Source organism: Nuphar pumila, chromosome 10, assembly GCF_984573655.1.
Source record: "Nuphar pumila chromosome 10, dmNupPumi1.hap1.1, whole genome shotgun sequence".
Taxonomy (NCBI): domain Eukaryota; kingdom Viridiplantae; phylum Streptophyta; class Magnoliopsida; order Nymphaeales; family Nymphaeaceae; genus Nuphar; species Nuphar pumila.
In genome coordinates, this window is record NC_143258.1 from 31,322,196 (window position 1) to 31,340,919 (window position 18,724).

General features: G+C 42.8%; 2 protein-coding genes across 2 annotated transcripts in view; one reads left to right on the forward strand and one right to left on the reverse strand.

The window, feature by feature from the left end:
• Positions 1 to 6,871: 6,871 nt before the first annotated feature.
• LOC149826606 (uncharacterized) lies at positions 6,872 to 7,378 on the reverse strand. The gene is made up of 2 exons (XM_090018345.1): positions 7,283 to 7,378; positions 6,872 to 7,195 (listed from the first exon to the last, which is right to left on the reverse strand). Exons 1-2 carry the CDS (start codon positions 7,376 to 7,378, stop codon positions 6,872 to 6,874), a joined length of 420 nt encoding a protein of 139 aa, XP_089874471.1.
• Positions 7,379 to 10,609: 3,231 nt separating this feature from the next.
• Positions 10,610 to 18,724, forward strand: part of ASY3 (asynaptic protein) — a 75,088-nt gene continuing 66,973 nt past the window's right edge. Inside the window, exon 1 of the mRNA XM_090018346.1 lies at positions 10,610 to 10,807. Coding sequence (XP_089874472.1) covers positions 10,610 to 10,807 — 198 coding nt within the window. The remainder of the gene's footprint in view (positions 10,808 to 18,724) is intronic.

Below are 18,724 nucleotides of genomic sequence, written 5' to 3' on the forward strand. Positions count from 1 at the left end.
CTTTTCCCCAAAACCAAAAACCAAGACCGTGTTCATCGAAGTGTGGGTCCCAAGTCTCCGCGATACGCCGGTCATCACCGCACAACTAGCAGTCAACACCTGCACCCCATAAAACGGGGTCAGTCCTCTTGCGAGGTGGTGAGATGATCCATTCACAAAAGACATTTCAAGAAAACATGCGACAAGATAGCAATTATAACATAAATTAAGGTAAATAGCAACTATGATTAACTTGGTCAAGTCATGTATTAAAGCATAAGTGTGTGTGAGCATCTATGTAAGACGTGCTATAAGTGATAGAACTACAAGAACTGCCAAAGTAAAGCATCCATGATACGCATAGCAAGGAAAACCACAAGTAAGAAGTACACATGTTACAATTCCCAAGTAACGAAGTAAGAGCACCTAATAAGCAAGGTCAACAAGTGATTGGTCAGTACTTAAGTTCTTCTTGTTTACTCCTTCAGGTACACGAAGGAAAAACTCATATTTTGTGAGACGAGTGCCCGACGTCTGTTATTCAATTCTAATGGGATAACCGGTGTCGCTACAGACCGAGTAATCTCGTGCAGGCAGCCCTTGGGTGAAAGAAGGCCCTGCACGGGTATGAATTACAATCCACACTACTGCAATAGTGGAGGTACCTCTACAAGTAACCTCGACCTCCCTAACTTCGAGTGACAGGAGGCCAAAAAGGATGCCTTCACTCCTTAACGTGTTGTAGTAACGACCTGTCACTCGAGGTTTGTACCGACCACCCTCTCTAAGGTGGGACATGTTGTGAATGGGTAATCGGGCAGCTTATCTTATTTAGGCTCGTTTAATGGAACATAACTCCCTTGGGAGTGTATAGGCATTCTTGCCTTGTGTCCCCCGCAGGGTGACATGAACATGGTCTTTGCCAACCCATTCACGTGCTCAAGCCTCACGCGGCTAAAGAGGAGCACGTCGTTGATGAAGACGACCATAACACCATGTTTGTTAATTTGTAGGGGGTACTATACAACTCCTAGTGAGATCACTTATGAGCAATGCACATAGTCCCAAAAAAAATTACTCTTGAGAGCCGTCATCGAGGATTTGGAAATGTGTCGCTACCCTCGCATGGTGTTCCTTGAGCCACAAGTGATCATGTGCATGTGTTGTTTTTAGCAAAACGATTAATGATACACATGAGAGGCATAGTTATGCAATTATAGCGTTGCATGCATACATGGCGTACTTTGATGTGGGTGCAACATGCGTAAGAGTGTAATTATGACAATTTATGAGCATACCCTACTCTTATTGCACTTACACCTCTCGACAAGCATACTAGGGGATACATGCACTCTTTGCGAAGCCATTTCAATGTGTGTCGTGATGTGCTAAGTGCATAAGGCAAGTGGGAATTTGTTTAGCTTGGCATGGGAAAACTAACTTGCATGTTATTTGGTGACGTATTTGGCAAAATTGCAACGTGGCCATTGATGTTGAGGGCCTCACCAAACGATTGTCTTTTGCGTGCATTCATACCCATGCTAGCATATTCGATAGGGAAAACGACGAATGTGGCCGCCAACTAGTTCATTCGCCCCACGAAGGCTAACCAAACAGAACCATAATTGGTGGTTGCTAACGGGAAACAAAGTGTGTGCCAATGAGCTGCCAGGATGTCGTAGTCACACATCTATTGCGGCTATAGAGCGCAGAGCACAGAGGACAGGGTGCAAGGTGTCGCGCACAAGGCACCGCGCCCAAGGCACAGAGTGCAGCACGTAGGGCGTAGCAGTGCAGCGCGCAGGGCACAACACGCAAGGTGCAGCACGTAATGCGTAGCGCTTGAGGTGTAGCGCGCAGGGCGCACCAACAAAGGGTTTGGCGTCTCGAAGGTACTGCCATCGTGGGGCAGACCTCGGGCTGCCTAAAACGAAGAGAGAGAGAGAGAAACTGAAAGGGCATCGAAAGGGGGCTCCCATGGGCCAAGGTCGAGCTCCCAAACCGACCCCATAGAGAGAGAGAGAGAGAGAGGATGTAGGACCGAACCATGGGGGAGGTTGGTCCTACACTCACCCACGCTCCTCCTCCACTGCTCGATTTAGGTAAGAGGAAAGAACGAAACAACCCCCTTTCAAATGACATTTTCGACATTCAACCATGCACCAAATTCAAATGTAACTTAGAACCAAAATGCAAAATAAAAGAAAACAGAAATTTAAGGGATTGCGGATGGAAACTCACCCTAGATGCGTGCGAACGAAGGAGGGGTTCCCTTTTTCGTTTAGAGGGTAGAAGGGAGTCCCGGTTGGTACCCTCTTCTACTAAAAAATGATGAAGGAGGATGATCAAAGTGGCTTCCACGATGGAGGTGAGGAGAGGCTCCCACGGTTTTTGGGGAGAGAAGGGAGAGAGAGAGAGAGAGAGAAAGTGTGTGTGTGTTTAAAAAAAAATGAAACATTATTCCCTCCTCCCCTCAAAGGTAGCCCCTCTTTAAAGGCTAGTGTTTCCCACGAATGGTGGAGATTCATTCTCCAAAAATGGAGAGTGCGGATGGTGCTCACGCCCCTCTAGGGTGTGTCACCACCGAAATTTTCTCAAGTGGCCCCTTGAAGAGCCCATCAAATTATAAGGTTTGAATTAGCTTGAAATTCTCTCAAAATTGCCACCACCTAGCTTGGTGGACTCTATCCTAGGTCTTGAGCCTTATTACGTGGCTACCACTAGCCTCCTTTTTGCGAGCCAAGGTGCGCCCACTTGTGGCCACCTTGTCGACGTGGGTTGCACCTTGAGTGCTCCAACAACGCGACACCAAGCTCGATTCTTTCTGATGTTTCCGCGAAGGCTTCTCTCAAGAAGACATTAGAGATTATTCTAAAATCAACCGTCGAAATTTTGTGGATGACTTGTCGTGAGTAGAAGGCTAGAAATTGCCTTCTGAGCCTTATATTTACAAGTCATGACTAACTCGAACGATAACCGCCACTTGTAACAAGCTTTCACCAAAACTTCTTTTAAAAATTTTATGGGTCTTACATCCTACCCTCCTTAAAAAGGGATTTCATCCGCGAAATCACATACATCAGGTTTCGAATAGGTTAGGGTACTTTTCCTTCATACTTGCTTCAGGCTCCCATGTGCATTCTTTAATGCCATGGTGTTGCCAACGCACCTTGACCAACAGGACCGTCTTGGTGTGCAGGACTTGATCACGATGATCAACAATCTTGATTGGTCGCTCAGGCACAGTCAAATCCTCTTAGACTTTCACGTCCTCATAACAGATGATGTATGATGAATATGGAATGTACTTCTATAACATTGACACATGAAAAACATTATGAATCTGGGAGTATTGCTGAGGTAGCACAACTCGATAAGTTGCTTCTCCAATTCTCTCAAGAATCTTGAACGGTCCGACGTATCTAGGACTCAATTTTTCCTTCTTTCCGAAACAAAAAATGCTTTTCATTGGTGACACTCTCACAAAAACCATATCATTAACATTGAAATGAAGCTCTCGCCGTCTCTTATCGGCGTAACTTTTCTGTCTATCCTGAGCTGACCTCAAACGCTCTCGAATCTTCTACACTTGTTGAGTGTAGTGCTGAAGAACAATCGACAATTCGCTGGATCTATCGCTGATATCATCCCAATATGACGGTGATCGGCAAGGTATCCCATACAATGCTTCGTACAGAGTCATCCCGATGCTGGCGTGATAACTATTATTATAGGCAAACTCAACTAAACACAAGTGTGAATCTCACTCGCCTTTCCAGTGGAGCATACAAGCTCGCAACATATCTTCCAAGGTTTGAATCGTCCTTTCTGATTGACTGTCTATCTGAGGGTGAAAAGTTATGTTGAACTTCAGCCTTGTTCTCAAAGCAGATTGCAATTGTCCCCATAGTCGCGATATAAACCTCGGATCACGATCCAAAATAATCGACATTGGTACACCATGTAACTGTATGATCTCTCAAATATATAAATCGACTAAGCTTTTGAGCGACTGACTGATCCGGATAGGCAAGAAATGAGCAGACTTGGTGAGTCTGTCCACAATCACCCAAATAGCATCGTGCTTTCGTCTGGTTCACGGTAACCCTACCACGAAATCCATAGTGATGTCCTTCCACTTTCACTGAAGAATCTTGAATCATTGCATGACACCGCCAGGCTGCTGGTGCTCAATCTTGACCTGCTGACAAGTCAGGCCTCGTGATACATAAGCGGCGACTTCCCGCTTCATGTCGTTCCACCAATATCTACGTTGGAGGTCCTTGAACATCTTTGTACCGCCGGGATGGACAGTGTACTTGGAGGCATGAGCCTCGTCAAGGATCTCTTTCTTCAACTCAGGGTCATCTGAAACCCAAAGTCAATCCTTCATGTGAATGCCACCGTCATCCGCAACTCGAAAAGATGTACCATCTTCTCGTGCTCTAGTCAAGAATTTTGCGTACAGAGCATCTTGCTTTTGTGTTGCGATAATTCTGGGCTCAACTTCTGATCAAATGGTTAGGTCGGACAACTGGATGGTCCCACCACTGATAGAAAATGGCTTCCAAGCCACCAAATCTTTAAGCAATCTCTGACTTCGTACATGGTTAGCCACAAAACCACCAGATTTGCGACTAAGTGCATTCGCCGCGACATTCGCCTTACCAAGGTGGTAAGACAACTTGAAGTCATAGTCTTTGATAAACTCGATCCATCACCTCTGTCTCATATTCAATTCTTTCTGCGAGAAAAGATATTTGAGACTCTTATGGTCCAAAAATACTTCAAAAGTGTCTCCGTACAGATAATGTCTCCAAGATTTTAATGCAAAAACTACTGCTGCTAACTCCAAGTCATGAGTTGGGTAGTTCCTTTCATGAATTTTCAATTGCCTCGACGCATAAGCGATGACCTTACCATGCTGCATCAACACACATCCCAAACCTGTCCCTGAGGCATCTGTGTACACCACAAAACCACCTCGCCCTGAGGGCAAAGCCAATATTGGCGAAGTTGTCAGCTTCGTCTTCAGAATGCAAAAATTTTCTTCACACGCATCGGTCCATTCAAACTTGATACCCTTCCGCATGAGCTTTGTCATGGGTAAGGCAATTCTGGAGAAATCCTGGATGAAACGCCGGTAGTATCCTGCTAACCTCAGGAAACTCCGGGTGTCGGATGTGCTTTGTGGCTGCTTCCAGCTAACCATGGCTTCAACCTTTGTTGGGTTGACGGAAACTCCATCTCTGAATATCACGTGACTCAAGAACATAACTTGAGTGAGTCAAAACTCACACTTAGAGAACTTGGCGAACAACTAGTGCTCCCGAAGTACTCCCAAAATGAGTCGCAAATGCTCTCGTTGTTGCTTAGCACTGTCTGAGTAGATCATGATGTCGTCAATAAATACAATAACAAAGGTATCCACAAATGGACGGAAAATCCAGTTCATGAGGTCCATGAATGTTGCAGGCATGTTCGTGAGTCCGAAAGGCATCACCACAAACTCGTACAATCCATATCTAGTGCGGAAAGTCATCTTCACGATATCATCCTTTCTGATCAGTAACTGATGATAGCCCAATCTGAGATCAATCTTGGAGAACACTTTTGCCCTCTGCAGTTGGTCAAAGAGATCTTCGATTCTGGGTAATGGGTACTTGTTCTTTATTGTAGCCTGGTTGAGCATTCGGTAGTCGATGCACAACCGCAATGATCCATCTTTTTTCTTTATAAACAACACTGGTGCACCCCAGGGGGAGGTGCTGAACCAAATGAATCCATGCTCCATTAATTTTTGCAGTTGACGCTTCAGCTCCTCAAGTTCTGCTGGAGCCATACGGTAAGGCGCTTTTGAAATCGGAGTCGTTCCTGGTAAGAACTCGATGCAAAATTTGATCTCTCGCTGAGGAGGTAATCTCGATAATTCTTCAGGAAACACATCAGGAAATTCCTGAACTACCTCGAGGTCCTTGATAGGCGTCAGTACTCATTCGACCGATACCAGACTGACTAGAAAGGCAACACCTCCCTTACGGAAGTACTTTTGAGCCTTGAATGACAAAATCAGACAATGGTCTCTCATGGGTCGAGAGAGGCGAATCTCCAGTATGGGAAAATCGGGCAGAGAAAGCACTACTCTGCCTTCTCTGCAAAGAACTTGGGCATGGTACTCAAACAACCAATCCATGCCTAAAATGACGTCAAACTCGGTCATGTTTAGCAGAATGACGTCCGCTGGCAAACTCTGTCCTACTACAGATACCGGAATACCAGGGATGTACTCCACACAGAGGGATCGATCACCCGTCGGGGTGCGAACTTCTAACAGAAAATTCAAAGTTTCTACCAGAGTAGACAAATTCCTAGCAAATCTAACAGAGATAAATAAGTGAGAAGCACTACAATCAAACAAGGTAAAAGTCGCCTGTCCGAATACCAACACCGTACCTTGAACCAATTCACCCTTGGTCACCTGCTCCACGGTAGTCGCATAAGCACGACCCGCCACCGTCTTTTGCCCTGAAAGCCTGGACTGTTGAGGTTGCTGACGCTGCTGAGGAGGTTGCGAAGGTCCTAGTGCGCCCTTCCTAGCTTTGTCTGCCATCTTCTTCCGACACTCACGAATATAGTAGCCCATTTTGCCATAGTACAAACATCCTCCCGTGTCTCGGGGACACGGCCTACCAGGATGATCCACCGAACACTTCGGACATCCGGGTGCAGCTACTGGTGCCTTCAGTTGTGGTTGAGATCTGAGGTTACCCTGGAATCTTTGCTTCTTCCTTGGAGGAGTGAACTTCCTCCCACCAGAGTTCTTCTGAGTGTGTCTCTTCTTAGGCCAACTCTTTTGGCCCGACTGCTGATTTCCTCAAAACGGTTGGTTCCTCTAGGACTCGAACCAATCTTGGTTCAGAAGGGTAGCTACCTCAATGGCCTCATCTAGAGTTTGCAGTCCACGGATGTAGACCTTCGTTTGCAATGATGGCTTCAGTCCCCATGCATATTTCATCGCTCGCTCCTCTTCAGGAATGTAGAGATTTGGACAGTAGCGCTCCAGACTACGGAATCTCATGGTGTACTCTACCACTGAAGCATTTCTCTGCTGAAGATTCAGAAATTCCTGCATCTTCCGGCTACACTCATGCTTTGGGAAGTAAGCCGCATAGAAAACCTCGACGAACTGCTCCCAAGTCACTGGCTCGTTGGCAAACTTCACCTCAAGGGTAGTTGCCCACCAATGCTCTACATCCTCTCATAACCGGTACGTCCCGAAATCGACCTTCCGCTCTTCACCCACCTGAAGAACGCAAAAGATCCGCTCTATCTCTCTAATCCAACACTCTGCTGCCTCAGGAGTCGTCTTGCCATTGAAGGCCGGAGGGTTCATACCCATGAATTGCTTGTAGGGTACTGTGGTAGTTGGGGTCAGAGTAAGAGTCTCGCGCCCCTGAGTCGCCTATTGAAAATTGTTGCCCATAGTTCGCATTGTTTTTGCCTGACGCCCAACAACCTCTACCAAGTTGCTGAGGGACTCCATCAAATCATCACATCGGCCTCGCCATGCCATCTTGAAAGAGAAATAACTCGTATAAGCAAAAGTACACTTTTCAAAATGTAAGTTCTATTCATATCCAAAAGATTCATGAAATTTTCATTATATTGAAGCCCAAAATACCCTTTTCACTATGACAAGGTTACAAAACATATCCAACCATGTTGGAAAACAAAAATGAAACATTGACTCAATGTTTCTACAAGATGTTCATTATCCCACAACTGTTTTCACCCCCTACTGGTGTACCGGTCTCGGTACTCGTTCTGGTTCCCACACCGTCTCTGCTTGGGATGAGGGGGAGATGTTGGTGTGTACTCAGTAGAACTAGGAACTTGGGATAAGGGAGGTGAAGTCGGCACGTACTAAGGACAAATAGAATGAGAATATGAAGCTGGTGAGTACTGGGGAGAATTTGGCAAAGCAAGTAAATCTCCCACACGATCGATTTCAAGTGGTACCGGACTGGCCTATGATGTCATGTCTTCTACCATTTCGGCACTTCCCTTCCAGAATTCATCACATATTTTGGCCTGTCACTCATCCTTGAGGTGCCCTCTAAGACCCCAGTAAGGGCAATCATTCAGCTCACGTGGACAAATCTGTCCAACGTGTTCCATCTGACATCTGGCACACCGAGGTGCCTGATTTGCTATCACTTGGGCACTTCATGCTATTTTCTAAACTACTTGGTCCAGGGCCTCCATGCCTTGAACCAAGTCTTGCAAGGCTCTTAGAATTATCTCGTGTCTTGTTTCTGACGACATCTAACAACCCAATCACCCAATCATGCATAAAGACTTAAGCAAGCAAAGATTAAGTAGAAAACACTCAAAACTGCCAAGTTAAGTATACTTACAGTGCAAGTGACGACATATGTTGAGTCTTGGACCACACTTGAACATGGCTCTGATACCAGAACTGTAACAGCTTAAAATCCCAACCTTTGAAATCCTAAGATTTTCAGAGAAAACGTTTTTTTTTTAAACATTGTGCAAACGGGAAAAAGAATGGAAAACTTAGTTGAAACATTGGGTGAATTACAGGAATAAATCAAACTTGAGAACCAAATCACTTAATCTAAAGTATGCTATTGGTTTACAAAATTTTGAGACCGAAAAGACATATACGTCATGTTCTCATACAAAATGTCTCACAACAACTGGGGGCTTTTCCCCAAAACCAAAAACAAAGACCGCGCCCGTCCAATTGTGGGTCCCAAGTCTCCGTGATACGCCGGTCATCACCACACAACTACCAGTCATCACCTGCAACCCCATAAAATGGGGTCAGTTCTCTTGCGAGGTGGTGAGCTGATCCATTCACAAAAGAAAACATGTGACAAGATAGCAATTATGACATAAATTAAGGTAAATAGCAACTACGATTAACTTGGTCAAGTCATGTATTAAAGCAAAAGTGTGTGTGAGCATCTATGTAAGGCGTGCTACAAGTTCTAGAACTACAAGAACTGCCAAAGTAAAGCATCCACGATAAGTATAGCAAGGAAAACCACAAGTAAGAAGTACACATGTTACAATTCCCAAGTAACAAAGTAAGAGCACCTAATAAGCAAGGTCAGCATGTGATTGGTTAGTATTTAAGTTCTTCTTGTTTACTTCTTCGGGTGCATGAAGGAAAAACTCGTATTCTGTGAGACAAGCACCTAACGTATGTTATTCAATTCTAATGTGATAACCGATGTCGCTACAGACCGAGTAATCTCGTGCGGGCAGCCCTTGGCTGAGAGAAGACCCTGCACAGGTATGGATTGCAATCCACACTACTGCAGTAGTGGAGGTACCTCAACAGGTAACCTCGACCTCCCTAACTTTGAGCGATTGGAGGCCAAAAAGGATGCCTTCGCTCCTTAACGTGTCGTAGTAATGACCTGTCACTCGAGGTTGTACTGACCACCCTCGCTAAGGTGGGACATGTTGTGCATGGGTAATCGGGAAGCTTATCTTATTTAGGCTCGTTTAATGGACCATAACTCCCTTGGGAGTGTATAAGCATTCTTGCCTTGTGTCCCCCACAGAGTGACATGAACGTGGTCTTTGCCCGCCCATTCACGTGCTCAAGCCTCATGCGGCTAAAGAGGAGCACGTCGCCAATGAAGACGACCATAACACCATGTTTGTTAATTTGTAGGGGGTACTATACAACTCCTCGTGAGCTCACTTACGAGCAATGCACATAGTCCCAAAAAAATGACTCTTGAGAGCCCTCATAGAGGATTTGGAAACGTGTCGCTACCCTCGCATGGTGTTCTTTGAGCCACAAGTGATCATGTGCATGTGGTGTTTTTAACAAAACGATTCCACGATCATTAATGATACACATGAGAGGCATAGTTATGCAATTATAGCATTGCATGCATACGTGGCATACTTTGATGTGGGTGCAACATGCATAAGAGTGTAACTATGACAATTTATGAGCATACTCTACTCTTATCACGCTTACACCTCTCGACAAGCATACTAGGCGATACATGCACTCTTTGCGAAGCCATTTCAATATGTGTCGTGATGTGCTAAGTGCATAAGGCAAGTGGGAATTTGTTTAGCTTGGCATTGGAAAACTAACTTGCATGTTATTTAGCGACGTATTTGGCGAAATTGCAACGTGGCCATTGATGTTGAGGGCCTCACCTAACGATTGTCTTTTGTGCGCATTCATACCCATGCTAGCATATTCGATAGGGAAAACGACGAATGTGGCCGCCAACTAGTTCATTCGCCCCACGAAGGCTAACCAAACAGAACAACCATAATTGGTGGTTGCTAACGGGAAACAAAGTGTGCACCAACGCGCTGCCAGGAGGTTGTAGTCACACATCTGTTGCGGCAACACATGCGGCGGGGCGACGAAAAAAGTGGTTGAGACCCACAGCTGCCTTGGGCATGGAAACCAACATGACCCATGCATCGAGTTGAACCACCAACCGGTTAGTTGCGGCAACCGAACTCCCATAGCGGGGGCAGACCCCTGCAAGCTGGGCAACAGGGTGTAGGGCCTGCCATGGGGCAGACCCCCTGCAGGCTGGGGCAGTAGGGTGTAGGGCCTGCCATGGGGCAGACCACTACAGGCTCTGCTGCAAGGAGCAGGGCCTGCCATAGGGCAGACTCCTGCGGGGTCTACTACAGAGCGCAGAGCGCAAAGGACAGGGCGCAGGGTGCCACACGCAAGGCACAGAGCGCAGGGCGTAGGGTGCAGCATGTGAGGCCTAGCAAGCAACATGCAGGGCGCAGCGCGCAACAACAAAGGGTTTGACGTCCCAGAGGTATTGCCATCGTGGGGCAGACCTCAGGCTGCCTAAAACGAAAAGAGAGAGAGAGAGAGAGAGACTGAAAGGGCATCGGAAGGGGGCTCCCATGGACCAAGGTTGAGCTCCCAAACTGACCCCATAGAGAGAGAGAGAGAGAGAGAGAGAGAGAGAGAGAGAACCGAACCATGGGGGAGGTTGGTCCTACACTCACCCACGCTCCTCCGCCTCCACTACCCGGTTTAGGTAAGAGGAAAGAACGAAATGACCCCCTTTCAAACGGCATTTTCGGCATTCAACCATTCACCGAATTCAAATGTAACTTATAACCAAAATGCGAAATAAAAGAAAACAAAAATTTAAGGGATTGTGGATGGAAACTCACCCTAGATGTGTGCAAACGGAGGAGGGGTTCCCTTTTTCATTTAGAGGGTAGAAGGGAGTCCTGGTTGATACCCTCTTCTACTCAAAAACGATGAAGGAGGATGATCAAAGTGGTTTCCATGGTGGAGGTGAGGAGAGGCTCCCACGGTTTTTTGGGAGAGAAGGGAGAGAGAGAGAGTGCATGTGTGTGTTTCAAAAAAAAATGAAACACTATTCCCTCCTCCCCTCAAAGGTAGCCCCTCTTTAAAGGCTAGTGTTTCCCACGAACAGTGGAGATTCATTCTCCAAAAATGGATGGTGCGGATGGTGCTCACGCCCCTCTAGGGTGTGGCACCACCAAAATTTTCTCAAGTGGACCCTTGAAGAGCCAATCGAATTATAAGGTTTGAATTAGCTTGAAATTCTCTCAAAATTGTCACTGCCCAGCTTGGTGGATTCTATCCTAGGTCTTGGGCCTTATTACGTGGCTACCACTAGCCTCTTTTCTGCGAGCCAAGGTGCGCCCACTTGTGGCCACCTTGTCGACGTGGGTTGCACCTTGAGTGCTCCCGCAATGCGACACCAAGCTCGATTCCTTCTGATGTTTCCGTGAAAGCTTCTCTCAAGAAAACATTAGAGATTATTCTCAAATCAAACATTGAAATTTCGTGGATGACTTGTTGTGAGTAGAAGGCTAGAAATTGCCTTCTGAGCCCTATATTTACAAGTCACGACTAACTCAAACGATAACTGCCACTTGTAACAAGCTTTCACCAAAACTTCTTTTAAAAATTTTATGGGTCTTACATAGTCGGTCTGCCAACAGCAGACCTGACTCGATCTAGACTGAGTTGATCTGCCAACAGCAGACCTGACTCGATCTGGACTGAGTCGATCTACCAATAGTTGACCCGACTTGGTCTGTTCAGACTGAGTCGGTCTGCCCCGAATATGGATCTGGCTCAGTCTGTTTAGACCGAGATAGTTTGTCGCATTAAGTCATATCCGAATCGGTTTGTTCAAACTGAGTCGGTATGCAGAGAATACTCAGACCCGACTCAGTCTGTCAAGCTGTCAAAGATATTTTTTTTCCTGACTCGGTCTAGACATGTCCAGACTGATTCACCCATCGCCTGCTGACCAGCTCGGTCTGGTCATGCCCAGATCGAGTCACCCATTGTCTGCTGACCCAGCTCGGTCTGGTCATGCCCAGACCGAGCAGCATGGTGACTCAGTCTACTATGCAGTTGCAAACCGAGTCTACATGATGCCCGGATCGGCTCTGTCTCCGTTGTGCAGTCGCCTCTGGCAACCTTATGGTTGTCGACGGTTGCTACAGGGGCAACCCCCCTGTCGTCCACCTGAACGTGGCGGCATTGTCGCGTTCTATTTTATATATATATATATATATATATATATATATATATATATATATATATATATATATATATATATATATATATATATATATATATATATATCGGGCCGCTGGCGGTGAGGACAGAGGGATGGACTCCTCTACGCCTCTTCACCATGAACGGCAAGTGGCAGGGTTCGCCCCCTGCCCCTACCATTTTCCTATTTCTTTCCCATCACCGACAACCTGCCAGTTGCCAGTTGTGAGGACAGAGGGAACCCCACCCCCTTCCTTCACCATCGCTATGAGCGTCCTCCTTGTCCTTGCGCCTCTACAAATTTTCCATTTTTTTCAAAGGAAAGGGAAAAACGAAACTTACATGACCGGCGGTGGCGTCCCTCACTGTCGTTGTGTCTCTCTCTTCTCCTTTCCTCTTTGTCTTTGAGTGTCTACTCTTTGTCGAAAATGATAGGGCTTTTATAGCCATGAGTGAGGGCAGACGTTACCTCTCTCACCCCCCTCTTTCCTTAATGAAGGGATATGTTCCCTCTCCCCATTTTCCATTCGTGGGAGAGGGAGAGGGGTAACGCCCCTCCTCCTCCTGTAACCGCCCCAGGTGGACGACGTTACATATTTCTATTTAGAAACTTCTTAGTTTTTAACAGGTTTTTGTGTGAAAACTGAAACATTTTCCTACTTTCTGTGTGTGTGTGTGTGTGTGAGAGAGTGTGAGTGTGAGTGTGTGTGTGTGTGAGAGAGAGACCAATTTGTGAGCCGTTTGTCTTTTTTTGATGTTTTTTTGTCTTTAGCGATATCATGGTATATTGCACTTTTTGTGCTTCCAATTTTGTAGGCATTAATCAAACCCATGTTACGAACAACGATACATATTTTTGTTGCAAGACTTTCAAATAATAGGACTTGGTGCATGAAACCCATCTTTGTACTCGGCCATTTGAAGAAAACAAAAATAAATGTGTCAAATTTCTGTCATGCATTTGTTTTTAGATTTCTTATTTATATCGGGTCCTTGTATGTAAAATCTTGAAAAATATGCCAGAAAAAAAATTGCAACTTAATAAAACGACTTATCTGCAGCAATGCGTTAATGACCAACTACTTAGCTCAACATATTTTGTTTCGTTTGACTAATTAAATTGCAATATGATTAGCCCCGCTCAGTTCGTTAAGGCAAGCGTGGGATATCACGAGTTTGACCTCCCATCAGCTCAAACTTGCAACAGGTATGGAGCAGCACCGTACAGTCAGTCCACTCTCTAGAGTTACCACTGTAGGATTAGATTGCACTGCATTCGAATTATTACAATCTTATTCAGAATATCATAAAACCATCTGAATTATTCCAACAGCAGTGAAATATTTGTCACTATGCCTGAAAGTACCGATTCCTTAGTTACACTAAGCACTCCCCCGAGAAATGACAAGGAAACTCTTGGGGGATAAATCACCATACCGATCAGATGATAGGTCCTTTGTGTTTTTACCATCCATTAGTGCGGTCAATGAGAGCCAGCGGCCCACAGATGTCATCAATGTGTGCCCAACAAAAAGAGCTCTTTGACATGAAAAATAACTGCAATTAACCAATCTATAGCATTTGCATCAATTATTTGCAAAAAAAACTTGGATATTCATTTGCTTATGTGTTTCAGTCCTTTGGATAGTTGCATAAACTATTTGTTTATTCATTTGCTTATAAGATTATCATGAGCAACCAAAGGGTTTACTTGATGAATAAGGTCGTTTTATGGTCTATTTATTATTTCATCATACACTACAAGAAATTTGTAGATTAGTGACGGACGGTATCCATCGATAATTCATCACAACTATGTCGCCCATCTGTTTACCGACGAATTGGCGATGGCTTAGCAATGGATAGCATCTATAGCGATTTCTTGGTCGCTAATTAACGACATAACTGATTTGTCGCTACTTCTGATGCTAATTCACGACAGATTAGCGAATGTTAAGATCCGTCGCTAAATAAGGACTGATTTGGTTTTGCAACAGATACATATCCGTCGCTAAACCGTCGCTAAAATTTTATGATGGATACATTTTCGTCGCTAAATTATGTCACCCAATTAACGACGGCTTAGCGATAGATTACATTCCGTCGCAAAACATCGACTGATTCAGTTTTTTAGACAGATTAATATCCGTCGCTACATTTGCAACGGATATTAGCGACGGAAAATATCCGTCGCTAATTCGTTGTGAAATTTTAAAAAAATAAAAAAAATATTTAAAATATAAATATCAAGAAAAAATTTCTCATTATACAATTTATATAACCTGTGTATAAAAAACAAAGTACACATAAAAAAGACATATACAAAGCAGGTGAAACAAATTTAGCACAAGCTATAAGTGAAACAAATTTAACAACCCACTATAATCCTCGTCAAGTATTAATTAGTTATAAGTGAACATATACAAAGAGTTTGTTTGAAACAACAAGTACGTGCAACAAATTCAACACATGAATCTAATCATCGCCAAGATTTGGAGCATCATCCTCTTTATTGTCTAGATCTGCCCCTCCATCCATGCCTGCATCAGCTCCTCTACCTTGATCATCTCCAGCATCCTACAAGAGAACTGAAATGTTAGTATTGATAAACAAAATATAATAAAATAAATTATATGCAATACATCTATTCTAAGAAAATCAAAGTAACATGGTTGAATGACAGATAGACTAGCAATAAAGTGAAGAACATTAACAAAATTCAGATATGTGTTCTAAGGCTAACAAAAAAAATTCATAGTGATTCAATCATGCAGATATGTGTTCTAAGGTTGTCAAAAAAATGTCATAGTGATTCAAGCATGCATATATGGTTTATAAGGCTATCAAATAAACGTGTTATGTATCACAATCATGCATATGCGTGTTCTAAGGCAGTCAAAAAACTTTCATAGTGATGAAATCATGCTTATATGTGTTTTAAGGCAGTCAAAAAACTATCATAATGATGAAATCGTGCTTATATATGTTCTAAGGTTGTCAAAAAACTTTCATAGTAATTCAATCATGCATATATGTGTTATAAGGCAGTCAAAAAACTTTCATAGTGATGAAAGCATGCTTATATATGTTCTAATGTTGTCAAAAAACTTTCATAGTGATTCAATCATGCATATATGTGTTCTAAGGCAGTCAAAAAACTTTCATAGTGATTCAATCATGCATATATGTGTTATAAGGCAGTCAAAAAACTTTAATAGTGATGAAATCATGCTTATATGTGTTCTAAGGTTGTCAAAAAACTTTAATAGTAATTCAATCATGCATATATGTGTTATAAGGCAGTCAAAAAACTTTCATAGTGATGAAATCATGCTTATATGTGTTCTAAGGTTATCAAAAAACTTTCATAGTAATTCAATCATGCATATATGTGTTATAAGGCAGTAAAAAAAAATTCAGAGTAATTCAATCATGCATATATGTGTTATAAAGCAGTCAAAAAACTTTCATAGTGATGAAATCATGCTTATATGTGTTCTAAGGTTGTCAAAAAATCTATAGTGATTCAATCATGCATACATGTATTCTAATGCTAGCAATAAAAATTCATAGTAATTCAACCATTCATACCTGACGGGCACCAGAGCTCATGTTGAATGCAGACGAAGTTCTCCTGTCCCAAAAAAAGTTGCACAACTCATTATGGACAAGGTTGGGAATGACTTCATGTAAAAAGTCACGCATTGTGTTCTGAAGAAGCTGGTGGACACCATCCCAAGAAACAATAGGGTCAATCGGATGGTGGGAGTTTATGCTGGCGGGAGAACTCTGAGATCCCTGACTGCAAGAGACAACGACTGGTGTGGTGTTCATGGTACTCCCAAACCCAAACACATGACCCTTTTGGGATTCACTGGTTGCAGTCACCCATGCTGCAGGATCAAAAGGCGGATGCTGAGTGGAGTCATCGCCATATCGATGTACCATTTTCTACTCATATGACTCCTAAAAAGTAATGATTACAGTATGAATTAATAATCAAGAATTACAATATTTATGATAATGTAATTCATGGTAACTTGTATATTACAATGTTTATTAATATAATAAATGCATACTGTTGTCGCTCTCACCTTCTCTGATACGAACTCTCTCGTGTTCTTATGTTTATGTGTTTCAACAAATACATCCTTGTAAGGCACAATGCCTCCTTTTTCGGCTTTTTTTACGGTTAAATGATAAAAAAATTAATTAGAAAGTATGTAGAAATACTTATAAATTTGATAATATATATCTATTGATGAGTTGTCATTTTCTTCTGGTGGCTCCCAAAAATCCTAGAATCATATGTGTATAGATGGGCAGCGGGCATCTTCGCTTGCTTTTGTGCAACCTTTGCTGAGCGATTTTGAAATTCATAACTCACCCACTTGTCACACATTGCATCCCAATAATACACCCTGATTGTAGAAGGGTCATGGCTCTTCCACTACAGTGGATCATCTATCCCACCAGCTGCTTTTATTGTTGCAGTCTTTATATTGTGCAGCATGTTGACAAATCGATTGACAGCCATCTTCTGTCACACTATCCTCGCGTCTTGCTCCTCTTTTGCAGTCCCGAAGCGATTCGAAGCTTACAAATAATTTCAGAAAGTTAGTGCACATGACTATAACAAAAAATTATATATGAAATACATTAGCTATGATAAACGATTATATACCATGAATGAGGACCATAATCTTTCCAACACCTCCTTCAGGTACTCTTTCCATTAAGCGACCGGTCCTGGTAGATGTTGAAGTAGTGACTTCCTAATTTCTTGTATTACTTCTTGTGGCTCAAACCTCGCACTGCACATAAATTGGTACACATTAACAATTGACTATCGATATACACTATCTATCATATAAGTATTGGACAAGTGACAATTTAATACTTACGGTCGACTATCGATATACACTATTTGAATGAGTCATTGTGTATCAGACTGAGAAGACCCTGCATCCGACGTTGTCTCGTTATGTATATGAATAGATGGTGTAGGTGGGTCATGTGCAGGCGAAACATCATCTACAAAATAATGAGTTAGAAATTCACACAATGCACATGTAAACTAATCAATTGTACATTTATTTAAATGATATACCTATTAAAGGATTATGTGAAGACGAAGGTTGATACTGGCTATCACTGAGTTGGGATCCTATAAAGACAATTAATAAGTAACATTTTCTATATCAACATATAAGAAAAAATATAATGAATTCCTATATTTAAATATAACACAAAGACATCTACCTAATGATATCCCATGACCTCCACTTAGTTCTCAACCACTGTGACTTCCACGAACCATATTCTAACAAATAAAAATGATATTTAGATCAGTTGCATAACTCTTGAACTTAGCATGGATATGACATATGCATGAAATGTAAAGATTTAAAGGTCCTACATGAATCTGTTTTATAATTGTACATGTACATGCTAAGTATGCATAGAATATAACAGGATATGCAATTTCATAAACATGGATACATAATCAAATCGAAAATAACTTCATGCAAGCATAAATACAGTCATGTCAAACATTGTAATACATTCAAATCATTCATATCACAACAATATCAAACATGTACCTACAATAAATACACTTCAATATCCCGCTAACTATAACCGTGACTAGCATAAACTCCGAACTACAAAAATAAGAGCATATGAGAAAGTGATGTGGTATGTATTACAAGATATACTTCACTAGCTCAAGTATGCTTCCTCATCACTTGTTTGACTTTCATATTCTTCTTCTTCATTCTCTTCCTCTTCGTCTTCTTCGTCGTCTTCTTTATTGGGCGCCCATCCACTTGGTATATCATTTGGATCACATTCTTCTATATGTGTGTCATCGAACAATAGAGATGTGACATGCAAACCGTGTGTGACATCGTAACCATAAGAGAAGTCATACATATCATCTGATTGATAGTAATCACCCTCTTCAGCAATCTTGTCTTCATGTAACTGATCATACTCAGGGTATAGTTTAGACTTCACCTTGCAAACCGCCCACCATTCATTTCTATCTGACTTCCTTGTATTCAGATATGAAGTATAGTAAACTTGTTGAGTTTGCGAGGGTAATATGAATGGTTCATATGTTCCAAACCTTGATTTATGATTCACTTTCACAATGTCTGA